General features: G+C 34.5%; 3 protein-coding genes and 1 long non-coding RNA gene across 5 annotated transcripts; 2 read left to right on the plus strand and 2 right to left on the minus strand.

The window, feature by feature from the left end:
* The first annotated feature begins 753 nt into the window (after positions 1–753).
* Positions 754–5945, plus strand: LOC112791602 (probable amino acid permease 7). Its single transcript, XM_025834507.3, has 6 exons — positions 754–1451; positions 3152–3245; positions 3821–4032; positions 4229–4362; positions 4918–5145; positions 5246–5945. Exons 1-6 carry the CDS (start codon positions 1136–1138, stop codon positions 5645–5647), a joined length of 1386 nt encoding a protein of 461 aa, XP_025690292.1. The 5' UTR covers positions 754–1135; the 3' UTR covers positions 5648–5945.
* A 3233-nt stretch (positions 5946–9178) lies between these two features.
* On the plus strand, positions 9179–10798 carry LOC112791609 (transcription factor MYB80). Of its 2 annotated transcripts, none has more exons than XM_025834518.3 (4): positions 9179–9271; positions 9413–9551; positions 9691–9820; positions 9934–10798. In XM_025834518.3, exons 2-4 carry the CDS (start codon positions 9419–9421, stop codon positions 10643–10645), a joined length of 975 nt encoding a protein of 324 aa, XP_025690303.1. In that variant the 5' UTR covers positions 9179–9271; positions 9413–9418; the 3' UTR covers positions 10646–10798. The 2 variants fall into 2 exon arrangements, with proteins under 2 accessions (XP_025690303.1, XP_025690311.1); XM_025834526.3 differs by having other exon boundaries at positions 9184–9303.
* On the minus strand, positions 9780–10438 carry LOC140184496 (uncharacterized). The gene is made up of 2 exons (XR_011881490.1): positions 10311–10438; positions 9780–10199 (listed from the first exon to the last, which is right to left on the minus strand). It is a non-coding gene; the product is annotated as an uncharacterized lncRNA (long non-coding RNA).
* On the minus strand, positions 10552–26946 carry LOC112791594 (proteasome activator subunit 4-like). The gene is given in 36 exon segments (XM_025834495.3): positions 10552–10885; positions 10995–11148; positions 11311–11403; positions 11749–11873; positions 12024–12105; positions 12484–12662; positions 13506–13601; positions 13684–13953; positions 14749–14837; positions 14840–15646; positions 15735–15829; positions 16076–16227; positions 16314–16356; positions 16450–16493; positions 16576–16744; positions 17228–17398; positions 17484–17601; positions 17694–17773; positions 17876–18089; positions 18627–18832; positions 19726–19802; positions 19882–20037; positions 20128–20340; positions 20414–20531; positions 20635–20762; positions 20848–21084; positions 21228–21444; positions 21529–21630; positions 21763–21830; positions 21939–22055; positions 24041–24206; positions 24297–24398; positions 24646–24768; positions 25041–25153; positions 25244–25346; positions 26543–26946. Coding segments are annotated over 36 exon segments (5430 nt in total). The 5' UTR covers positions 26704–26946; the 3' UTR covers positions 10552–10843.
* Positions 26947–27309: the final 363 nt, after the last annotated feature.

Genomic DNA, 27309 nt, shown 5'->3' on the forward strand with positions numbered 1-27309 from the left:
TAATTAAAATCCTTCATAAATACAAAATTATTATATATTTTTGAATATTTATAGATATTATTTTACACACTCTATATAAAGATGTGTAAAATAATAATAATAATAATAATAATAATAATAATAATTAAATATATTTATAACATAATCAATTTTTTTAAAAATTTTAAATATATAATTTTATACGATAGATAATTGGTGATTGATTTTTTGTATCTATATATATAGTATAATTAAACATAATTGATATAATAACACTACATGCACAATAAAAATACTCCACCCAATAAACAAGGGTAATTTATATAGATAAATTAAATAAAAAAATTACATAAATATTTTAAATCGATTTTCATTACATATATGTTTTATTTATTCTTTATGTAAATTGAATTTAACACTTTTTTTAATGCAAATATTATTTGATTTGCATATATATATATATATATTAGTAGTAAATTGAATCAAGTTAATATTACATAAAATAATTTTGTAGTTATTTTAATATTTTTTAATTATATAAAGTATTTAAAATAATTTTTATTTTAATAAATAATAATATATTATTTTTAAATTCATTTTAAAAATACATGTTAAGAATAAAACTAGACATTTCGATACGTAATAGTATTTAAATATATTCAAGTGAGTCCGAAATTTTTTTTTAATTTTTTATTAAAATATGATTGAATATGACAGACATATGTATCAAACAAATATCGACGAATCTAAAAAATATCCCCCACAATAATTCATAAAATGCTTCTGTTTTATAGCTCTTAAATATGTTAATTATTTATATTAAATTTAATTGAAATAACATTAAATCCATTAAAAACTAAAATAAAATATTTAAAATATTAAAAAGTATTTTGATACCGAAATATTACTTTACTCTAATAATAATAATAATAATAATAATAATAATAATAATAATAAAAAGAAGAAGAAGGCGCAACGCAACCATGAGGAAAGGATAGAAGAGATGTTAGTATAGTATATAAGTTTTGGAGTTAGGCTATTGCACGTTTCTGTAACCCATTGGAGTCTGTGCTTCCAATCCCCAAATTCCACGAACGCCACAAAGCCATCGCAGCGATTCTGAATGAATCAGTTGTAACTAACAACATCAAACGCCATGGCAGATGACTGTGCATCAAACGACAGCACACCACTGCTGCAAACCCAGTATGCGGAATCGGAGCCGAAAAGAACAGGGACGGTGTGGACAGCAGTGGCGCACATAGTGACAGGTGTCATAGGCTCAGGAGTGCTCTCACTCGCATGGAGCATAGCCCAGCTTGGATGGATCGGAGGCCCTCTCGCAATGCTTCTCTTCGCTTCCATCACTCTTCTTTCCTCTTTTCTTCTCAGCAACACCTATCGCTCCCCGGACCCTGAATATGGACCCAAACGGAGTTCTTCTTATCTTGACGCCGTTAATATTCATCAGGGTATGCTTTCACTTCCATGCTGTTACTTTTACCATTTCATCTTCATACCTAATCTTACTTACTACTTCTTATAATTTTACTCTTATTTTATCTTTACTTTTTATTTGTTCCCTTCTTAATCAAGGCCCGTGAACCTTCGCTTTTTCGTATCATCTAAAGAAATTTTATCAAGTGTTACGGACTTTAATTTATGGTTCGTTTTTATATGTATCAGATCATTAAAATTTTAATTTTACTTTCATTTAACTTTGGATTAAAAGCCTTTTTTTTGTGAATTCCGTTACCTATTTTTTAGTTATGTTTTATTTTAAAAGAATATATAACACGAAGCTAAATGCCTAAATTATAGTTATCTACGAATCTGCCCTTTGACTTGGCATTTTAATTTTTGTATCGCCGTATCGGATGGCTATAAATAACCGGGAGGAAGAACAAGTTTTCCAGCAAGGATATAAAATAATTATCTTTTTTTTTCTTTATTTTTTTCCGCCTAATACGTTAATGTCACGGCAACCATTTTTTTCATCGGTCTCTTTCTCATTTTTATTTTTTTTTATTTAATTTTAATAATATTAAATACTGCCACATGGATCATGACCACTACATGACCCTGCCTTCACAGTTCTCCTCCTCCTTACGAAACTATATTGGAAAGTTACAGCACTTTATATATAAAAAAAGAAAATTCAAATGAATGATTGTTATGATTCAGATTAATTGTTCGTATGGCTTAAGTTATATTATGTGGACATTTTTTATAATTGATTTATAAGATAGAACCTTTATGCCGTTAATATGACTAATTTAATGTAATCAACACAAATCTATGCACATGGTCATGTCACGTGAAAATTTTGTGTGTATATATATATTTCTGATTTCCGATCTGTCTGCGTACAATTATTTTTTTTAAGAAAAAAAATTCAACTCTAAACCATCAAGTTTTAGTTAGAATATACAGTTTTTTTTTTTTTGAAGTTCTATTCTCCCTCTGATTTATCTCTTAGAGATTAATGTTTCCTCCAAATATTTCTTTTTCTCATGTTATAGATAAAATATATTCATGAACTATTAGAATTAGATTCAATAATTCCTCAATGATGCAATTATACAATAACAAAGGATAGGAATAATGTTGTATGGTGTAATATACATGATTGTGTGTTTTTATTTACAAAAGGAAGAAAATAATAATAATAATAATAATAATAATAATAATAATAATAATAATACTAACACTCTCAATAATCACATATTGATACCAAGAAAAAGTAGTAGTATGATAAATATATAATTTATCTCTGCTAATCTAATAATGATAAATATCATTGCAATATTAATATAGTTTAACATTGAGATTACGTGATCAAGGAAAGGTAGCAGTGAAAGACATCATGGTGAAATTGGTGAATGGTGATGATAGCAATGGTAGATGAACCATGGTGATATTTATAGTGATGGAGCTATGGTAGGTTATGTGTTCCTATTTAATTAGCAAAGTTTTCTTCTACATTTGACCTCTTTAATCAATACCAATAAGCTGAAGATCAAGAACATTGTGTCTCAATGTATCAAGTGTAAACTTTTTGAACTATTGAGTGCACACATCATGTTTGATAAAATGTCACAGAACATTTAGAACAGTCTCTTAACTGTATATACGAAATTACCATGAAATGATGATCATTTTGTGGTTACAGGAGTTGGAACTGGAAGGCTCTGTGGTGTTTTTGTGAATGTGAGCTTATATGGTTTTGGAATTGCCTACATTATTACTTCAGCTATCAGCATGAGGTGAGTCCTTTGGTTAATCAGACTGGTTCCTCTTGTTTTGTCATATTTCCTTGCTTCTACTTTACTTTTCCTACATTTAATCAAGGAATGCGAATGCCGGGTTGATTGCGCTTTACCTCTTTCAAATTTACATCAAGTACATTCTAGCCCTTGATTTCAAAAGTATAAAGTGATCCCTTAAACATTTCAAGGTGTACAACTTAACCATGTTGCTAATTTTTCTATTGATTGTTTACAAAAATAACTCATATTTAAGGTATCGAAGTTGCAAATATAGGAAAAGCTCCGAGGAGCAATTTGCACATAATTGAAAGTTTAAAGAAGTATGATGCACTTATGTTGGGTAATCTGCATATTTTCCAAAGGTTAAGGGACCCAAATTTACATATTTGATTTGGGAGTTAAAGTGCACATGGTGTAAAATTCAGGGAATAAAATGCAGTTAACCCTGCTAGTGCCACTTATTGTAAGCATGATATTTTATTTATACTCCAACAGAATCTGACTACCAATATTGGTAAATGCTAAACAATAATTTTATTGATTTAGACTGCTATTTGTATTTGTTGCTGCAGAGCAATCCAAGAATCAAACTGTCACATTAAGAACGGGAATGGTGCATGTGAGTTTGGGGATTCATACTACATGCTTATATTTGGAGTTATCCAGATTCTTCTTTCACAGATACCAAACTTCCATAACATTCAGTGGCTTTCGGTTGTCGCGGCGGTTATGTCCTTCGCTTATGCCTTCATAGGAATGGGGTTCGCCATCAAGCAAACCGTAGGTATGCTCATCAGTATTTATTTGTTATTTTGTTTTGAACCAATACAACAAGAACCAAAACAACAACAATTAAGCCTTATACCATTAAATGGGTAGGCTACATAGATCAAATAGTGCCCTATCATAAATCATATAATAATTTCTTCTACTTTGACTCCCTTTATGACATTTGTCTTGAACCATTACATTGTGATCAGAAAAAGGATATGCTGAGGGTACCATTGAAGGAATTCCTACTTCTACTGATGTTCAAAAGATGTGGCTGGTTGCTCAAGCTCTTGGTGACATAGCATTCTCCTATCCATTCTCAGTAATTCTTATAGAAGTACAGGTACGTACCTTATGAAATCAGATACTCAGAATGTAACTTTACAATATCCTTAGGGTAGCATTTGGAACAGAAAGAACAGAGACAGTGGGATGGTAGAGATGTTACCTTCATGTCCCTTCTATTTTGGGGCTCATAAATTCAATTCAATTTGCCCCTAGGACATGTCTTTTATCTCCCTCTAGTTTGAATGTACAGAGATTGTCTTCAAAGTTGTTTTGAGAAAAGGACAACCCTTTGTCTTTCTTACTGTTCAATAAAAATACCATGTACACACCAAAAATCAGCCACCATGTATTTGTGTGTGTGTGTGTCTATATATATATATATATATGTTGTTTTACACATTTTCAATGTGTATTTTGTATTCCAACATATACTCTAAACAGGTGGCTAATTTGGTAGCTAATTTTGTGTACATGTAGCATGATTGATTTTTCAAACATGTTTGTCCCAAATATCTGAGTCCCATTTGTCTCAGGACAATAACAAAACATGCTACCTTTAGCAGAACTTGATAATTATAAAGGCTAATGTGAATCCGTACAATTGTTGAAGGATACCTTGAAGTCACCTCCTCCTGAAAACGTAACCATGAGGAGGGCCTCGCTAATAGCAGTCATTATCACGACGTTTTTCTACCTCTGTTGCGGCTGTGCTGGATATGCAGCTTTCGGCAATGACACACCGGGAAACCTTTTAACAGGGTTTGAATTTGCAAGGCCTCACTGGCTAGTAGACTTTGCCAATGCTTGTATAGTTGTTCATCTTGTTGGTGCATATCAGGTACATATAAAGATAGCACCCTCAAAATTTTTATTATGGTGCTTCCATTTCATACATCTGTTATCCTACATTCTTCAACATCTATGTTGATCTGTTGCAGGTGTATAGCCAGCCACTCTTCGCCAATGTTGAGAATTGGCTTCGGTTCAAATTCCCGGACAGCGATTTTGTGAATCAAACATATAACTTGAAACTTCCTTTTCTGCCAGCTTTTCCGTTAAACTTCCTTCGGCTTACTTTCCGAACTGCTTATGTTGTGTCCACAACCATCATTGGGATGCTCTTTCCCTATTTCAATCAGATCTTGGGGGTTCTTGGTGGCATAATCTTTTGGCCATTAACGATATATTTTCCGGTGGAAATGTACTTGAGTCAGGGCAACATTCAACCATGGACGACGAAGTGGGTCTTGCTTAGAACTTTTAGCATTGTTTGTTTTGTGGTGGGAATGTTTACTCTTGTTGGATCCATTGAAGGAATAATAAGTGCAAAATTAAGCTGAGAGAATCTTTCCCCAAAATTGGAAATCTTGAATTATATTATGGAAATGTCCTCTTTCTTCCCCTTAGTTTTTATATTAAAAAAACATTAGTCATTAGACATAGGACTAGAAAGCATAAAGCATTATGCTTAGAGAGAGTATTGAATTGAAGGTTTTGATGCTTTTGTCTCATTAATATGTATGATTGAGCTGCTGGAACTTAAAATTACATTGTTTTTTTTTAGATTGGTCTTCGGAAACTAGTTAGTTTCATCTGTAATACTGAAAGATAGATATAAGATGCATTTTTTTTATGTGATGGAAGAAGCATAAGGTTGAACATGCCCAATGTTATAAATTTCACTCTCAGAAGCCTGGAAATGAAACCCGTTGTAGGGCTCTAAGTTTTTAACTGAAAAAAAAAAAATGACCCTACTTCCACTTCCACTTCACTCTTAGCATTGTGGTAACAAATTGAAAGGAAGAATGTTTATATGCACAATTTTTTGTGTACCTTTCTTTTCTAAGTGTTTAAACTGAAAGTTAAGAAGCCAATGAGCCATAGCTCACATGACATTTCGCCCCCTCCCCACCTCAAAGGTCTCGGGTTCGAGTCCTATCAGCTGCATCCGAGGAGAAAAAATTGGTAAGTATGTGAGGAGTGTGTGAGTGTGTATTGTGTCCAATCCACCGACCAAAAAAAAAAAAAAAAACAAAACTGAAAGTTAAGAAAAATAGAATACAAAAAGTTTGTCTTCTAATATCAAAGGGCAAGGTGTATACTTGAGGCATACAAAACAATGGTAAATGGCAGTTGTAGTTGTATTTGCTGGATTTGTTGAATACTCATTGTAATGAGCATATGTCACCTTGATCCCATCTAGTTTCTTGGAATGTATTTCAGAAATAAACTAAAAACTTAAGATCTTTGTTAGTTAACTTGTAAAGATACCAAGTGACAAAGCGAGGCAAGATCAAAGAGAAAAACCAACCCTTTTGTGTGAATTCAGTAGAGAACAGCAATGACCACCATAGAGATGATAAATAACCTTTTTTTATTTTATTTTTGTTTTTTTTGGTCTTTTACACCGCACACCCATACACACAAGACCACAACTATTATGGGTTCTATAGCCTCCTGATCTTAGTCAAGGTTCGAACCTTAGGCAGCTCCTTGTGAGGCAGTAGATTCTGCCACTAGCTCCAAGCCTCAGCTGCAACCTTTTTTAATTCAATCACACACCCCCACTCACACACATACTCTAATTTCACTACAACCCAGCTACTACTGAGTATCTAATCATAGACACAAATTTTGCACATAATACACAAATCTTTACTGTGTATGTATTTTATTAAATAGATGAGTCAATGTTCTATATATAGTTCTTAAAAAATTTCTGTACTATATATCAAGATTTTTATTTTGTATATTAAAATTTGTGTTGTGTATATTTCATTGATATAGTATACAAATTTTTGCATATAACACAATTTTTTGCACATCACACACAAATTTCTGTATTCTATTTTTCTAAACATTTATAAGAGAGGAAGAAGATGAAGACAAGAAGACCATAACGATTATAATTAAATGAGGATGGAGAGAAAAAAAGAAGAAATTAAACAACAAAATAGTGGTGGCGATAATGACGACGTTGAAGAAAGAAGCGCACAAAAAAAAAGATGATGACTACAATAACAAAAGAGAAAGAAGAGAAGGAAGAAGAAGAGAAAGAAATACTCGATTGAAAAAGAAGAAATACACAAATATTTAGTTAAAAACTTGATTTAAGAAATACTTGGACACCTAGCATTTCTCTTTTTAACCAGTAAAAGAGCATGACTACTAGTTAAAAATTAATAACAATTTCTGGACATAATTTTAAACCCGTTAATTAGATGGTTAAGAAACCCAGCCGAACGCCAATTACACCAAGCATCTTGATTAGAAATGGCAAAGCTATTATTATTTTTAACATGGCAAATTTGCAATATAGGGTCACGATTCAGCGGTTAGTATCAAAACTTATCGCTTTACTTATACATTGATTCCGCAAGTCCCCTATTACTTCCAAAGATCTTATGCTTTAAAATGTTCTGAAAGAAAAATTAGGTGAATCAATGACTGTTAAAAACAGACCTCCTCTCATATTTGAATATTTGTCGCTTGTACGGAATATTTAGAGAGTTTACTTAATCCCAAATGTAGTTTCGAGCCAAAACCATAGTAAAAGATCTTTATCGATTCAAATAAATATGTGCCGACTAAAAATCAATCAACCAATTACTGTATATTTGTATATATCTATGTTGTACGGACACATCAACACGCAAATTTTAAAATCTTATAAGATACGGGAACACGTATACATATAAAATATAAAATATTTTTTAGATAAATCGTAATGATATTTTATTGATATTAAAATATAAAATAATTTTTTAAAATTATTTTTAATGTTTTATTTTAATTATATCAAGTATTTAAAATATTTATTTTAATAAATAATAATATATACTATATCATCTAAATTTATTTCAAGAATATATATTAAAAATAAGATTAGACACGCTGACACGTAATGGTATTTAGGTGTGTTCAAATGTGTTGGGAAAAGAATTTTGCAAACACGCGTGTCAGACGAATGTCGATAAGTGTCGAAATGTATCCGACACACCAACACGACAACTCAGCAAAGTGTCTATACTTCATAGGTATATACATATATTGTTTAGATCATTTTTAATGTATTTTGTATTTCAACATAAATTCTATACGAACAATTGATTTTGTAATTGATTTTTAATATATCCACGTAACATGATTGATTATTCTATTTGAGAAAATTTTGACATAAATCACATTACATAAAAATATCATTTTGAACAAAATTAACTAACGACTTTATTGGAATCCTTTGGCAAATGGCAATCATTTTAAAAGTATACATAAGATGTAAAACACGAGCCTACAAGGTAGTAAGCACTAAGCAATTAATAGTGAAAATGAAAATCCAAGATATATCGAGAAGTGATGCATGTCAACGTAACCGTACTTGTGAGATCCAATCATCCAACACACGAGCAAGCATAGGATGACCACTTAAAAAAATCCAAAACCATAACTAGGAGTTTGCTCAAAGAATGATTGAGACAGCGCACGTGAAACAACCTTAACAAGCACGGGGATTGGATCTAACCCTGCCATGCCACTCTTGCTAATGAAGAACCGAAAGATGAGGTGGTTTTGTGTGATCAAAGCAGAAACCTACCCAACATGTGCATTGAAAAAAGCGCACAAACTATGATCACAAAGCGGTCAACAAAGAAAGAAAGAGAAAGGGAGGTGTTGACTGCGGCATCTTGTGGGTGAGCTACCTGCCTCTCTCACACGCACAATATAGCGTTGAATTCTTTAATATAATCATGCGCCTTTGATGGATGCTCTTTGGGCCTCTTTACCCATGTTACCCCTATTGCATGCAACTTCAATTGCCATAACATAACCCCCTTTATATATAAAAAGAATAGGGAGCTACAACCAAAAATATGCACACAAGAAAACAAAAAGCAAAAGAAAATATTTCCTTTTTGCTTTGTCTCAAAGAATTGAAAGACTGGTAGAGTGTGTTTCTCTAAGAGGTTGGTGTGGGAAACAAAGAAAGACAATTCTTGTAACTTTTTGACACTTCCCATTATTATTGTTATCATTATTTATCATTATCATTATTATAGTCCCTTTACCTGCCCCTTCTCAAAACAATTTAACAAATTCCAATACAGAAAACAATGGGACGCATTCCATGCTGTGAGAAGGACAATGTGAAAAGGGGACAATGGACTCCGGAGGAAGATAACAAGCTCTCCTCCTACATTGCTCAACATGGCACCCGCAATTGGCGCCTTATCCCCAAGAATGCTGGTTAGTTCCTATCTTATATTCATCCGTGTTGTCATGAATTATCTGTTCTAAAATCTTAACAAAACAAATGATTTGGTATTAACCTATAATAATGTTGATGTAAACAACCCTTTTAATAGTTAATTGATTATGTATAAAGGTCTCCAGAGATGTGGAAAGAGCTGCAGGCTAAGGTGGACAAACTACCTTCGTCCTGATCTCAAACATGGCCAATTCTCTGATTCTGAAGAACAAACTATTGTGAAGCTTCACTCAGTTTTTGGCAACAGGTACATTGAATGTTTAACATGTGCATCAAGGTTTCTGTCATCTTTAACTCAGGTGATTTAGCTTAATCATACTTTAAGCCCACAAATAATCTATACTTAAATTGATGTTTCAGGTGGTCACTGATAGCAGCACAGCTGCCGGGACGCACCGACAATGATGTGAAAAACCACTGGAATACCAAGCTGAAGAAGAAGCTTTCAGGCATGGGAATTGACCCTGTGACACACAAGCCATTCTCACACCTAATGGCTGAAATCGCCACAACCTTGGCACCGCCACAGGCAGCGCACCTTGCCGAAGCAGCACTTGGCTGCTTCAAGGATGAGGTACTCCACCTTCTGACCAAGAAGCCAATTAGCTTCCAAGGCCAACACTCAACTATGACACAAGGGAATAACATCACAGATTATATTAACTGTAAACCAGAAGAAAAGGATGACACTGTTGAAAAGATTAAGCTTGGATTATCAAAGGCAATACAGGAAGAACCTGAAATGATGCCCTCAAATAAGCATTGGGATTCCAGTGCAGCTACATCTGCAAGCTATGCAATGTCATACAGCGTATTCCCACCCATGCCCGGGTTTCAGTATAACCCAGTACCTTTTGGGACTAAAGGGGATGCTTCACCATGGAGCCAAAGTGTATGCACTGGGAGCACATGCACAGCTGTAGATCAGCAAAACCAGTTACATGAAAAGCTTGAAGAAAATGGGGATGATTCCGAAGCTACAAAAGAAATGAGAAACTTATCCAATATTTTCAACTCAGATTGTGTCTTGTGGGATTTACAAGCAGATGATCTAATGAACCCAATGGTGTAAGAAAGATTACAGAATTGAGGAAGGCCAAAAACTCGACTTATGGAAGCTGGAATAAGGAATAAAATTATTAAGATAATCAATGGTACAAATGTAAATAAGAGCTATTTTTACAGATTATAGTTACACCAAAATGAAAAGTATTTTTTCCTCTAACTGATATTTTTAGTATTATCACAGCAATATCTTTGGACTGTAAGGTCAAGCAAAATACGATGATGAAGATGATGTATCTGCCAGGATCTGTAAATATATGGAAATAAGGTAAAAAAGAATTATGCGAGGCAGAAATAATAAAATATTTTTTTATGAAAGACAGGTCTCTTCAGAATATTTAGAAAAAACAAATTACCTCGAGTTGCTCTTCCGTAAATAACTCTTTCTGAACATTCCATGTATCAGCGTGAGTGCGCCGGAACTCTGCTATAGCTTTTGTAACAGTAGATTTCACAGGGGAGGGCTCCCCACTGAAACGAGCCAGCAATGTAACATGCTCAGGCAACCAACTGAAAAAAGAGTTAATTATATTAGGTGCTTAGGATTTGGTGAAAATTTATTGAATTTTCCTAGTTCGCTATCAGTTTTAAGTTCAATTAAATCAATTCATCACTTTACTTAGATAAAGCATTAAGCATGTCATATCACATGGATATTATAGCAGGACAAACCTGGGCATATCATATGGAGCTGATAATACAGAAGCTGCCAAAGCTAGTACAGCACCATGAACAGAGGCCATGGATGAACCAGAACTTGATTTTCTGCTTCACGAAATTTTCACATCATGTTACACATAAACATTAGCATTCAGTTATTTAATATAAAAAATCATAACTCATAAAATATGCAAATATCACCTTGAACATACTCACTTCACGCCTATACAAGTAACAAACATTTTTTTACCCCACAAACTGCAGTGACTCCTATCTCACACTATATATAACGCTCATGTATGTTTAAAGGTGAAAGCTATATATTACTTTGCAAGACCATCCACATTAGATAAAGAAAGTTTGATTCAGAGAAATGATCTGGTGCCATTTTAGCAGCTAAGTTTCCTACAAAACAACTAATCTTTCCAGGAACATAGGGAAAAGAATGACCTTGACTTCCTTCTCTTGTATACATTATTTGCCTCTACATAAGCTCTATTGCGGAAATCCTTAGCTATATCTTCATCTCCACTCTTCATTAATCCTGCTAAGACTGCTGCCGCATGTTCTCTTACCTAGATCAAAGATCAAATCTTCCATAGTGAGACAATTTAAAAAGAGACAATCAAAATAACAATAATAAATTATCAATTGCAGCCATCAATGATTGATGTTACACAAGTAGATATTTTGCAATATTCGATAACATTTAGGCGAGAGCTTACCTCAACTTGGTTGTCTACTAGTAACTTCTCAACAGTACCCCAAATTTCATGTTTCTTCGGACTTGAGAGAATGAAAGTGTGCCTGTTACAGAAAGATAAATTTTCATTTGTGCTTTGCTTCATGAAAGACCAAAAAGTAAAATAACACACCCTACAAGCTTAAACCGGAGGACTAGATAAATTACAATAACAACTAAGTTTTACACCACTAGGTAGAATCAATTACATGAAGTAAATGACACCAGTGTGCCTATAATAGAAAATAATCATCAATGAGCAAGATGAGACACCCGAAAGGTATGCTTCATTAATAGTTTTTGTTCTTCTATAAGGGATCACTTGTCCTACATAGTCTTGTACATTTCAATCTTAATAAAACTTGAAAAACATGATCAATGAATAATTATAATTACTAGTCATGGCTATAAGCCACAGCAAATCTGTCAGAAGATCATCATACCTGTACATGAAAGTGCGCAGATATGTCAAAGTAGCAGATCTAGTTCGCCAATTAGGATCACTGGCAGCAGAAAGAATCACAGAGATAGCCTTCTGGAGGTGAGGTTCCCAGACAATCATCCATTTTAGCAATTCAAAAGCTGCCTTTGCTACTGTTGCTAAATCTTTATTCGAGGTTTCCTTACAAAACAAATAAAATTACTTAGAATTTTGATCATTGACATGCTTCTTATTTGATTGACAAGGGAATCAAATATATATATAAAATAAAAATAAAATCTTATATGACTTTTCGAATACAGCTTCTCAAAAATCTAAATAAATATTAAAGTGCATTACAAGAAGCATAGTAGCCTTCATTAAAGTGAGAAAATTTCTGAGACTTAAGCTAAGGAGCTTTAGGTCTCCAAACAAAAATTTCAAGAGAAACCTTCCATGTGAAAGGAAACTGAGTTAAGAAATGAAAATGAGATGCACAAGTATAAACACAACCAAGGGTCTAATAGAATAAGAAAAAGATCAACATTGTATAGAAGTAAGAGGAAAGATTGTTGGTCTCGAGAATATTTTTCACTCACGTTACGACCAAAAAAAAAAGGAAAGGAAGTCCCAGGGAATCCTTGCGTAGCACAAACACAAATGCAGGATCAAATTTTAAATTAATGAATTTCAGATGCTTGTAGTCTAGATTTGGTTATATAATTAATTGGCAATCATACTACTGTTTTCCCAAAGATGAGGAACCCATAGTTTTGGAAGAAAATTAAGGATGACTGGAGACCAATTCAATATATATCATGCTACAATTAACTGTTGCAAGTTGATGACAACCTCAAAATTGAGGTCAGTGTTTTCAGTAATACTCTGATCAGACAGATGCTAAGAAAATGCAATTAAATCCTAATACAACTAAGATGATCATGAGTTCAAACACTTAAGAGAATTAAAAGCATACAAAGCAACCATACAAATGAAAGATATAAAACAAAGATGTTATAGTACAGTCAAATCTAGACAACAAACCTGCAAAGAAATAACAGGATGAAGAAGCCCCACAATAACATCAAGTAGATAAGAGGATCTCCCAGACTTCAATGATGAGATGATGAAGCATAGTAGCTGCAGAAATTTCAAAATTTAAATAATTAGTGAATGGAATGACGAATACAAGCAAAATTCAGCTATATGATTCCATTAGTACCGTCTCCATCCACTTCGTATCATCTTGAGAATCATTGTCTGCATGCCCATTTTGAGATCTTGTATCTATGGGATTGGTTACTTTGTCTGATTGGCTAACATTCTGAATGTTAACAACTGCTTCAGCAGCTCGTTCAGTAAGAAGCTGAACCCAGCTTTCATCTTTCATCGGAGTATCAACATTGCTGCTTGTATCATCATGATGACTTGAGTGATATAGTCGAATGTTTGAGCACAAAACAGATAGGGTAACACCTAGAGCTTCCCTCACCTGTTACATATACAAATTGAAATAGATCATAAACCCAACCAACTCACAAAATTTGATTGCACTTCACATTAATTACATATTACACCCATTCCAGTTTCTCTACCATGATCCCCAACTTAAAACATGGAGGAGCTGTAAAAGAGAGACATTTCATATGTTCGCATAAAACCTGACCATGCTTTGGTATAAAAAAAGTGAAGGCACCTCAACAGCATGGTATAAAATTAAAAATATATCAAATTCAAAAACATATAATTACATCAAACTGGATAACACGGTATTCAGTTTTATAAAGAGATAGCATTGTGAAATATACAAGACTTAGAATTACAATCCTAAGGTCACTTGTTTACCGTATTGGCTGAATAACCAACCAAATGACTGACTGAATATGCTTGTAAAATATTAGCTATTCATCCTTGTCCTAAATTAAATACTAAGAACATCATCATGAATAAATAAATAAATGAATAAATACTAAGAATATATTGAGCTCAGGGGTTTATAAATATACCAATATATCAACTGCTGGCATAACAAGATGTGGAGTTATTAAAAAATGGCATGATTTTCCTAAAACTACAGAATAAATAAGCCGAGCTTTAAAATTGCACGGACAACCACGAAAGATCAATTACATAGTTGAAGTACATATACTGTAAAGAAGGGAGCTCTGAAAAAGTAAATAGAAGAAATTTTCTCACCAAAAGAAAAGAAAAGAATTTAGGACAATTACATAAGGGAAAATTTAATCAGGTGATCAACTAATCAAATAGAACCAGAGAGAATGCTTACTTGGGCTGATGAGTGGCACATATTACCAAGAACTTCATTCAAGAGTATATTGTGGAGCTGGATTTCAGCAACTGGCATTTTCTGTGGGATATTTCTATCAGCGCAGCTGCCAGAAAAGCATATCGCTTGGCTGTTACAGTCGTAGCTACTGTTGGAGGTAAAGGTGTCATCAAAGCATCAAGAATTTTCTGCCTCAGCAGAGGAACTCTTGTTCCATATTTCCCTTTGCCAGTAACTGCATACCGTATGCAAGTGGCCCATTCAGGAACTGATTCAACAGATTGTGCTAGAATGATATTCTTCAACTGAGGCATGAGCCAGTTTTCCCACTCTCCCAATAGACCATCAACATCAGAGTGTAACACACCCGCCAATACTTCAGCAGCTACACATTGTTTAGACCTCTCCTTGGCAGTTGTAAACTCATCTACAGCGCCTTTTAGCGCCACTACAACTGGCATGCCGCATTCTTGTACAAGCCGCTTGAAAATACGTGCAAAACTTGAGTAGAATGTATCACTCCCAAAAAATGAGATCCAACTTGGAGTGCGTGGCCATGAAGCCGAAAATTCAAAGTAGAAGCGGGTTATAGATTTGTCAGCCAAGCTTTGGAAACTGGAATCTCCATGACCTCCTCTAGAAGCACTTTCAGAATCACTTATGATATGAACATGAGAAAGACTATTGAGTGTCTCGTTGAAGAAACCCTCTTCCTGAAAGGTGTGAGTTAAAGCTTCTTCAAGGGATGACTTGGCATTGCCTTGCAAATCCTCGAGTACAGCAGATTTCTCACCAGGTGACAGCTTGTACGGTGATTCCTTTAAGAGTGTATTCAAAGCCGAAATTGCAAGTATCCTTGTCTGAGGAAGTTGACTTTTCAAATTCTTCAAAAAGTGGCCTATACGAGCAAAAGCATAAATAGTAAACACAATGCACAAAAGATAGCACAAAGGAGGATTCAAAAGTATATAACAAGCAATACAAACCAGCTGTTTCACTCAGGATTCTAGTTGATGAATTTGGGTGGTTCCGAGAAGCCAAAGCTAGCAAGAGCAAAACTCTGTTGGCCATTAAATTATACCTGAAAGAGAAAAGTATTTTATTGAGCCAAGGCTTTGAATGTGCAAAATTATAAAATAGAAAGCATATACAAGTCAAAAAGATGTAAAGCAGAAAGCAAACTAAAGATGAATAAGATAAACAAAAGTAGTGAAGAAACAGAGCCTAAAGCATGTGTCAGGCCATCTCAATCTATCGTGAGTGTTATAACAACTTTAAAACCTAGTCAAATATGAAAAGAAAGAAGGCCAAATGAGTTGCCATTTACCGCCAATGCAAGCCAGTGGAATCAAAACTCATAGAGCCAATCTGAGAAACCAAATCTGAAAATCCCAGTCCACAAGTATGGTTGTCTTTGTCTGATATCCTAAAAAAGCTTTTAGATACTCCAGAAAATTGGATGTTGTACTTTACAAAAAGCTGTTGAAAATCAGGAACTATTAAATTATATCAAGACAATAAAACTACAATACAAGTCAACAATCATCTGAAGGGAATAAGTCTACCTCATTAATTGCTTTCTGAGATTTCAAGGATTCATGATGAGAACTTCAAGGAGAAACCAGCAACGTATTAGTCTCTCAAATTACCCATAGCACAACAATTTCTAACTACAATGGGAAACAATGAAAATGGAAATACCTTGAGAGAATGGCCATGATAAATGAAGAGAATGACTTCAGATCCTGGAATCAAATAAAGCATATAAGAGACATGAAACTAATAACCACCCAGAAAGACAATTTAAAGAAAATGCTTGATCATCACCGTAGTCAAATGTTTAAGAACCGTTTGTGAGGCAAGGACCGAACAAGAACCCAGCACTGCATATTCCTCGGCATTGGAATCCTGCAACTTGGTGGTAAGGGTGATAACACACTTAGAGATCATAGACGGCCATCTCTTGATTAGCTTCACTAGAGCTTTTCCTGCAAGCCTAGCACCATATATCAAATTAAATCAGCCACAAAAACACTAGTGACATCAAGTAACAGTAAAAAATTGTTGGACTAAAGTTTTAGATCAAGATAAACATTAACAAGCTCATCAAAACATACTTTGAATTTTACGATGATGTCATTGTGCATAATATTCTTTTCTATATTACTTTTGTTAGACCACAATTTTAACAGAGAAGATAAGGAAACAACAACAAGAATAGTGAAGACATCATACTAAGCACCCATGATAGACATTGTAAAACTTTCTAAAGGCTAGTTAGTAGTGAATGAACAAAATGTTAAATGATTTCATTCTTCTATTTTACTCTTTTAATAGAATTCTAATTTGTTAGATAATCAAAGATAGGTTACCAAACTAAAAAAATATAAATATGATCCAACCTAAATCAATTGCTAAAACAAAAATTAGAACATAAAAACCTTTATATTATAGTTAGTAATGGAAGTTGCTCACTTACAGGCGCACTGTTTCATAGCTATGCAAAGAGAGACTCAACAAATCATCCACCAAAAGGGTCACATGATCTGATGGGCTGAAATTCCCACTTGTTCTATAAAGATGATAGGATGCTTGTGAAGATCTCCACGTATTGTGCATGAATGCCTTGTCAATAAGAGCCCACCTCGGTCTGGGAAGAAAATCAAGAGTTTTATTAGAAATGTCCGTAGCACATAGTTCCAGTGATCAAATCAAAGTGTGTGAAAGTATTAAACCTTTTCTTTCCTTTAGAACGACTTGACACAATGAAATTAACCGGAGGTTCTACTATGGCAGCAGATTCCAACTTCCAAGCCTGCCTGTGACTCGACCACTCATCATATTCCAAACTACCTGTTTATAAAATGAAGCAGAATAAGTTAGGCGTGCGTATACCACAGAATTTGGGAAGTGCTTGATAAGTAATCAGAAATGAAACAGAGTACCATAATTTCCTAAAGAATCCATAATGCGTATAATGAGTATCAAAAGGATGCTGTCATCTGATTTTTTCTCCAGAATATACCTGTTAAGTAAACGAGATCAATGGGATATATGTAAAAGTACAAGCACACAAGTTGAAGGAATAGTGTACACTGTACAGAGGTGCGTCAATGTTGATCCTTACTTGCAGGCTGTATGTACAATCTCAGCAGCTTTTTCTCGCAAAGCGGTACTGCCAACAGTACATCCTGTTGCTCCAGCAATTAGAAACTTATGATCTGAATCATCAGCCATCCCATTCCTTGAATTTGGGACAAAATCAGGCAAGCAAGAAAAAAGTCCTTGCAATGATGACTCAATTCGTAAGAGAGTCACTTTCAAGTGCTCTTTCTCATCCCCTGCACAAGACATGACATTCAAGATAACAGTGGGAAAAGTAATAGATAGACTTATTAGCCACTTCCATAACAATAACCAGTATCCAATCAAGTCAAGTAACCAGCAAAGCATCATCTCTCAAGGAGTAAAAAAAGCAACTCTGTTAAAATCCATGATTTTCTATGAAAATAATAGAGTAAATAGTAACTTGGGAAATGAGAGGAAAAATACATTCCTCCTATGTGATGTGTGTAGATTGTATGCAGATTGTATTGTTACATGAGAGAATGCTAACATATATAGAAAGAAGAGTAATAAATGTGGAACACCTACTCAAATATTCTCCATAAATGCACAATCTAAACTACTAACCACTATTTAACATTAAAATCTCTCATTATATTTCAAAACTCCACAATTTTAAAAACTGAGAATACATAATACGAGTTATTGTGCTAATTTTCTCACTCTGTCAAAAAGGAATGCAAATAAGAAATCTTGAATCATGAGCTAAGAATGATGCATAACTAATCGAGGTAAGTGCATGTGTAATATACCTTGATCCACATGCATTTTAGTTTCGCATATTTTTAACAGATCATCCAAAGCCGACTTAAAGTGAATGTCTAAAAGCTCATTTGCAAACTGAACTTCTTCATCACAAGGAATATGCCACTTCGGGGTCAATCTTTCATCTGCAGTAAAATCTTTTGTACTAATCCATTCTTCTAGAGCAGCAGCATCAGGATGACTGAGAACACATCTACAAAACCAAATGTATAACATTCAGATAAAAGAAAAACAAAACCACAGAATAAGGAAAAAGAAAACTAAGGGTGTCTTTGCGGGTTTGGTTTAGAAGCAGAGGGAAAGCCTTTCAATTATTTGACCTTGTTCATGAGTTTCATTATTTGGTGGGGGAGTGTTTTAGAGGTTCTAGTAATAAGTATTAACCCTCCAACCCCAATTTGCCACCCCAAGGCCCCTATTTTCAAGTTCCTCAAAATTGGAGAGTTTTTTATTAGATTTTAATTTAATTTAACCTTTTATCCTTAACAAATTATTGTAATATCATCTATATCCATATATATTAATTACAATAAATTTTAGTCATCGATAGAATGGTAAGAGATATATATGATAAAACCGTTCATTTCCCTCCTTATTTATATTAAAATCATGAACAAAAGGAGGTTTAAACACCTGCTGCCTTTCCTTCACTGCCCCAACTTCTCCTCTAAACCTGTTTGGTTTGTGTTGTTAATTTTTTGTTTTCATATTCAGTGTTCTCTGGTTTCCAAATTTTGTGAAAAAAGAATAAGAAACAGTGAAAACAATAAGGGTCTGTTTGTGAAAACAATAAAACCCATTTCATGCTTTCATTTTTTTTTTCTTCACAAAATTCTAAAAACAAAAAAACACTCAAAATGTAACAGAAAATGAAAATAGAATTGAAATTGCAACCAAACAGGCCCTAAAATCCTGTTTTCTGATTTCACTTTTTCCTTCACAAATCTTAAAAATAAAGAAGATTGAAAATGAAAACTGAAAATAGAAACAGAAATGCCAACCAAACATGCACTTTCCTTCCCCTAGAATTCGCAAACACACCCTAATAAAACACAACAAAACTCACACAACCAGCTATATACATACCTGTACTGATCTATTGGATAATAATGAACCTGACTTCCAAGAAGGGATCGGAGAAGATGATCAGCAGCCCCATTAACCTTTCATTGAGAATAAGAATAACCAAGGTCAGATATGTACTAGTAGACCATTATCAACAAGGTTGAGAGAGAATAAAACCTTCCAGGATGGTGAGTCAAAAGCCAAGAAGACAGCTTCTTTAAATTGATCCTTATAGCGGAGTATTGCCGGACCGCCAAAAGTGATGCCAACTGATAATATTTTTAATTGATAGTCGATTGCAGCCTCAAGAGCTGGTGAAATTGTGGATCTATTCTGAGAAGAGAATTCTCACTGTTTCAGATTTCAAAAGAATCCTGCAGCAAAATTGCAGAGGAAGTAATCACTTCAAACAAAAAAGGATACCTTGGTTGAAGAAGCATAAAAGGTTCCTCCTGCAAATCCAGTGTGTGGTGTTCCTTTCAAGGAGGATATCACAGATGTTAATATTGGCTCAACGAGTTGACTAACTGCTTCTTCTGGGTTTGAGTGTACGCATGCACAACAGAGCAGTCCAACCTCAGCAATAGCACCAGGAAGAATATTTGTCCTCACAAACTTGGAAATTTTCTTCAAAGCCTGTTTAACAATGATGTGTAAGCCAATAATATATTCCTCCACAAAAACTAGGTATTATAATACTTTTAAGAACCTGATTATAAAGTGATTCCGAAAGCCTCCCAAGCAGAATTTCAAGCAGACAGAAGTAGTATGGACCATCATCAACCAGAAAAGTCCCTGATGCTGCTGAAGAGTGCAGACCTTCATTTCTAATATACCAAAACCATTTATTCAATTGTACAAGGAACATACACAAAATACAGAGAAACAATATCATTGCCAAATAAAGAAACATATTGCACCTTTACTTACATAACACTGCTTGGTTCCAAGTGTAGAAGTAAGGAAAAGAGACGGCATAAGAACTCATCCAGCCATTCAGAGAAACGTATCATCGGCATAAGTGACAAGTCATCAATTTTATCATCCAATAAAGCCAACTGCAATTACAGTGTGGGCCGAGTAAATATTCTTTGTAGTAATAAAAAGCTGTTTATCCAATATATCTAAAAGTTGAAAGCTCACATTTGAAAAGATGGAACCAATTAACTGCATGGTAGCCAAGGTCTTCGGAGGGTCATTAGCATCCATGCCAAGTAATGCATTCGATAATGAAACCCCCATAAGATCAATTAATGTTTCATCATCACCACCAAGATCAACTTGTTTCATTGAGGAAGCTGATACGGACGTAAAAAATAGTGAACGCCCAACAAATGCCACTGACATAACTGCAATTTTCAACTGGTGGATGGCAGTCATCTAGCAACGAAGAATGAATGTGGTCAGAAAGGGAGGCTAATATAAAATATTGTTTGTTTGAAGAATGACATACTTTGGACAAATCATTGACCAAAAATAACATGAAATTTGACCATAGAAGAAACACATCCAGCACTACTAACCGTCTCAAGGGCCATTCTGAACCGAGATGCCACAAATGGTAGAACCAAAGAGGGTTCCACATAGGATAATATCGAAGTTGCTGCAGCTACTGTCTCAGAGAGATGCTCATTCTTGCTGTATTGTCCCCGATCAATTAACTTTAGCACAGAATTAACAAAGAAGACCCTCTCTGATTTCCCAAGATGTTGTTCAATTGGTTTGCTATTTTTTGTGCCCCTGCAAACAGAACTTGTCCAGTTGCATAAAACAGGCATGTCACAGTAATAGAAGAACAGATGATAAACCACACTTCATTCTTACAACTGTTCGTTCTGCAGGCGCTTCTGAAATTGAAGTACCAAATGAAACAAAAATCGCTCCAATGAGTAAGTCCATCGACCACCATTCGAGGGATGATAGTATCTGAAGAAATAGATGCAGGGTAAAAAAGGAGGGAAGGGGGGGGGGGCGACAACAACACTTAGAACACACTGAAGAAAATAAGGAAAACTTGAATAAACCAGAATAATGAGAGCACTGAGTGAGTAAACTAACTGCTCCAAAATGTTGATCAACTTCTCAAAGTGCTGTTGTGATGAACTACCAGGTTTTAATAAATATACCTGAAATCGCAAAAGCAAGAGATCAAAATAATAAAAGAAAGTGGTATCACGGTTCAAAACTTCAAATATTAGAATCATACAAAAGTATGCTGCAGTATATTTGCTTACAATTGTTTTGGCTATAGCCTTCGCAGGAGTGGAACTTTTGTTGGAGAACAAGAACTTCGTGTTCCTTGGGACATCCAATGAATAGGGATAAGATCCACTGCCATTTGCCACAGGAACCTGTGATTCAAAGTACAAACATGAAATGTAGGGAGCAGTGCAAATGAACCAACTACAAGTTTGCATAAAACGAGCAATCAGTTAGTGCCAAAAACTAACCAAATTCATGTGTTAAAATTTTGACTGTTATTTAGAAAATCAGGGGAACAAAAAGAATCTAACTTGAGACCTCTTAATAGAAAAGCTCTAACACAACCCGATAAACTCTCTCCCAAAAGCCTAAGCTACAGGGGGGAGGCAGATGAATAATTTTTATATCCAACAGAGGAGAAACATAATAACTGCATAAGTTTAAGATTAGCATTTCTTGGTCATGTCATTCAGAAACAGTATTGGAATTCCTATTGGCATAATGATACATCACAAGACTAATTGTCTTTCGATGCTTGCATATATGCATGAGAAGGATTGTGGAGGACTCAAGAAGCTAATTATAGTATCTGCTGCAGTACAACTATGTTTGTTTCATGGCCTTGGGAAGATGCAGTAGCATGGTGACACATGCCAACAGTCAACAATGCTATATAGAAACTGTGCATTTTTGTTTACACTCGATGTAAACAGAAATTAAGTAAAAGAATCTAGCAGTCAAGGATAGTGATGCCATGCATCAAGTTAAAAATGGAGCTTGATGAACCACCTTATCCAACTGAGAAGATATGATAAGTATAGGTACACCAAATCACGTGATTCATGGTAAAGTTTTTCTTCCCTCTCTAACCCAGAACCCCTCTCTCCTGAAGTCCACACAGTCCCTGCCCCTCCCCTCCACTCCCAATGCCCAACCCCCCAAAATCCACTATTCCATAATTTCACTCCCCATCCACAACCTGTAGCCGCAGTTCCACTCATGGGAAATGGCAAACAATAACCACTTCACTCCACCCCACCCCTTTGCCCCTCTTAGCTGTTCTTCAAGTTCTACTACTCCCTCTATTTCACAAAATAAAACACGGGTCGCAAATTTCATTAGCTTCTACGACATTCTTCGGTGTAACAATGTTAATCCTCCATGTATGGTGTGCTTGGTTTTGTTTTATTGCCTATTCTTTTTTCTTTTCTTCTCAAAACAAGAAAAATATAGTAAATAAAAATCTAGGTTGCAAAATGTGAAATTATTAGTTACTCCAAGGTAGCAAAGGAAGCTGAGTAGAGAATAATGGAAGATTGGGATTGAAGTGGGTTTAAAGCTTGTTTTGTATACTGAGCATACTGATTTCTGTTGAGATTAAGTTACGTTGTTGGAGATGGTGGTCAGGAGAGCAGACAGGCAGTCTGGCAACCTTGGGATAATTTTGGAGTTTTGGGGAGTGAAATATAGGGAATTTGCTTAGTGTGTACTTGGTGTATTAATACAATTTGTGTGGGTAACTGTCAGATCACAAGGAGTATCTACCATGACATAACCTGTATTAATTCATGGCAGGTACACCCACTTTACTGATTGGAACACATAATCATCCAAAGACGTGGCATTCAGCATTAACCCATACAAGAAATCTATATACATATATATTCACGACCAACACTTGAATAAAATTAATCGTTTCACAGCTTCAAAGTGTTACTCCCACTGGTCCATTTATCTATAACTTAATTATGAAAAACTTTTCACTAAAATACCTTTAAAAGTTTGGTATGAATAGCATACAAGGTACAATTGAATAGTGAAATTCTTTATTGCCATGAGAACAACGGATAAAAAAGACCACCAAGATTTTTTTTTTTTTGCAATATCAAAATAACACATAAAGGAGGGTATAAAGCATCTTTTATATGTTCTGTAGTTGATATCTTAGTTGTAATAACAGAGAGATTATCAATAAGTTAAAAAAGGATAAAACAAGAAACAATCTCGATAGTTTGAGACAGAGATGGCATATATATACTTTGTGATCATTCTCAATTAATCTGCTTAGTGCCAATATTAACCTAATGTTAATAAGACATAAGACAAGCATTGCTAGTCGAATTTATATGCTCACCTCAAACATATTCAAGTATCTGGCAAAAAGCAAAGGCAGAAAGCACTCCAAATCAAGATTGTGGTAATTTTTTATGACCCAGGCTACCACATCTGCCCATTGACTGTTCCAGAATTGGCAATTTGGTATAGATCCCCACAAGTCTATACATTCTTCAATCCAACCACTGCCAACTCAATTATAAAAGTTAATTCCGCAAAAAGCCAATAAAAAAATTAAAAAGAAAAAAAGAAAGAAGGAAATATATGCTTCTTACTGTGAATAAAAATCCTGATTGTCCTCGTTCATAGGAAGGAATAGTCTTGCAAACCCAGATCCCTCAAAGGATGAATTATGCCATGGGTTTTGCAATAAAGATCTATAAATTTATTCATTGAGCACAAGAAAATTCATCATTAGATAATAAATAATATAGTAAAAAAACAACCTTAAAAAACAAATAAATGAATAATAAATCCTTATGTGGCTGATGGCTCAAACAAGGCAATTCACTTTAATAACAATTTTAGCTAAGCATCAACATAGAATACAAAAATAAAATCAGAATGAGAAAGCTTTCATGAGGATAAATCAACGTTATACAGAAACAATGCCAGAGCACTCACTTAAACTCAGACCATATCTCAAAGGCAGAACCTGATGGGAAGAATCTCCGGCAGGACTGAACAAGGGTAGTTATAGTTTCAAAGTGTCGTTGTCTTATTCTCCAACCTTCTGGACCTGTACTTCTGTAACAAGAAAACAATAAAAGCGATCAGCACCAAATATTAATATAATCTAATATAAATACAAAAGAATCAATCGTTTAATATATATCCTAGTATTTCAAATCAGCTAATTTAGGTGTTCATCCACATGTCAGTGATTAAATATTAAGACTCTGCTTCCTTTCTTTTATTATCCTTTGCTTTCAATGAATTAAGTAGTTAACTAAGAAATGACAGATTCCGGTTCTAGGATATTCTTAAACAACTAATAAACAATATTCATGTGAACTTACCTAGTAAAATGTGTGCTGATCAACGTATCATACAAAGGCCGCCACTGAATACTCAATGCAATCTTTTTCCTATATTTGTTGAGTAGTCTGACTAACAAATTTCCCCATCTAACCTAATGGACAAAAATGAGATTATCGTTTAAGAGCATGAAGAGATGTATTGAAATGCAAAAACTCCACATCTCTGAGACAGAATGCAGCACCTGTGCATAAAGCTTGTTACGGGACAAGTGAAATAGTTCAAGGCCCATCTGAATAAGGGCTTCGACATCTTCCAAAGCTACATCACTTTTGGCCTTTATAAAACTGCACAAGACATGCAAAAGTCAGGTTTCATTCCCCTCCATCCGGCAACTAACTCCACCCAGATACAAGCCATAACTGGGAAAATAAATAAATAAAAATAGTTGTCTAGTTATACTGTAGCTTTTGAAACAATAAATAAGCAATGGATGAAAATAAGAATCTCACAGGACTAGTCGATACTCGATAGCAGATAAGCAGTACACAGTATTATACAATTGCTAAACAAGGTCACCTTTTGCCTATTCACAGCTAGTTAAAGTTTAGGTGACAACAGTATCAAGCATATAACTTTCAAACGGAGTGATTCACTAGCAGATTCCTTTTTAAGCTCAAAACTTTTCTTTTGTATGTAATTAGTATAATTGCAACATGACTTGGATGAAAACGTTGAGGGTCTTATTGACTAGTAAGTGGTAACAGCATTTCTTGCACCTCTCATTTCAATTTGTCCAATTTCATCATCTCAATTCCCACTCAACTAGCTAAACATAACAATAAAAAACATTATCACATATTGAGACCAATAATTCCTTCTCTCTTCAACTTATTGCTTCACTTTGCAAAACCCACCACAAACAGAAATCCTGTACCACCGCAAGACAGAGAAAACAGAAAAAACTCATATCCATAAACAACTCCAACATACATCATTCTCCCCCTAACAAAATTGCAACTAGCTTACACAACCATAAATCCAACACTCCTAAAACCATAAGAAAAACACAAACACAATCATTTCCTCTCCAGTGACTTCCATCTCCAACTCAAATAATTTATAACCACGATCACAAGCAAAACCTTTTGCCTTTTCTTTTTTTCCCCCTACTTATGCCTAAAACACCAAAATATATAACTAAATCAACAAAAAAAGACACAAAACTACACAGAGCAACAGCATAAATGATAAATCTCAATTCAAAACCAAATGCATCAAACCAAGATTACAAGATTTTCTTAGTTAAGGCATCCACAAAAATAATAATAACAACTTCAAACAAACAAAAAATTCAAATTAGAAGTGATTTAAGGTCAAAGAGAGAGAAAGACACACACTTGAATCGAAAAGCTGAATAAACAACAACAAAAACCCGAATTTGATTGAAGTGAGTGAGAGAGAGAGAAATTGAGGTGTAAAAAATTGGAACTAAGGAAGTGGAAGAAGAAAGAGATAAGAGAGGGAAAAAAATGGAACTGACAGGTCAAGGACAGAGATGAATTTGAGAGTGGAGAAGACGGATTCGGGATCGTCAGGGCGGAAGGAGGCGGAGACGTCGGAGATGACACGGCGGAATGAGTCCCTCTCGGCGGCGGTTTGGGCGGCGAGCGGCGGTGGAAGCCATGCATTGTAGAGATGCATAGTTTGTAGTTTGTAATTGTAAGCGAAGAGTGAGTGAGCTGACCAAAATGTCACGGCAGAAATAAGAAAAACGCACTCACAAAAAGAACGCTTTCGGTAATTGGGTCCTGTGACTCTCTCTACCTATATATAGAGAGAGAAAAAGAGTGATAGAGATAGATAGATAGATATCAAAATGGTGAGAAGAGAGAGAGAGTACAGCCTTTCTCAACAAGAAAGAGGTGTCTCAGACACAGAATGTGTATCTGAATAATGCATAATGTATAGTAATAATTAATTTTTTTATATTATTATAAATTATAGATTCATTTTAGTGAAACTGAGATGCACTCGAAATGGAGAGCTGTTTGATAAAATTTAATAAAATCCTTTAACAATTTTCAGCTATTAATTCCATCTAAATAATCAATTTGGATTGATCAAATAATCAATTTACTCATCTGTTTAAGTAAGTGTTGAAAATTTGAATTTCACCTGCTACATGTAGTATTTCATTGGCCAACGACAAACCCTTAAGTAGAGTTTAGATCTGCGATAGATTAGTCTCAAATTGAAAAATACCATAGATAACAGAAAAAAATTCACCTATAGTTGATTACACTTGAA

Source organism: Arachis hypogaea, chromosome 1 (genome assembly GCF_003086295.3).
Source record: "Arachis hypogaea cultivar Tifrunner chromosome 1, arahy.Tifrunner.gnm2.J5K5, whole genome shotgun sequence".
Classification (NCBI taxonomy): Eukaryota; Viridiplantae; Streptophyta; class Magnoliopsida; order Fabales; family Fabaceae; genus Arachis; species Arachis hypogaea.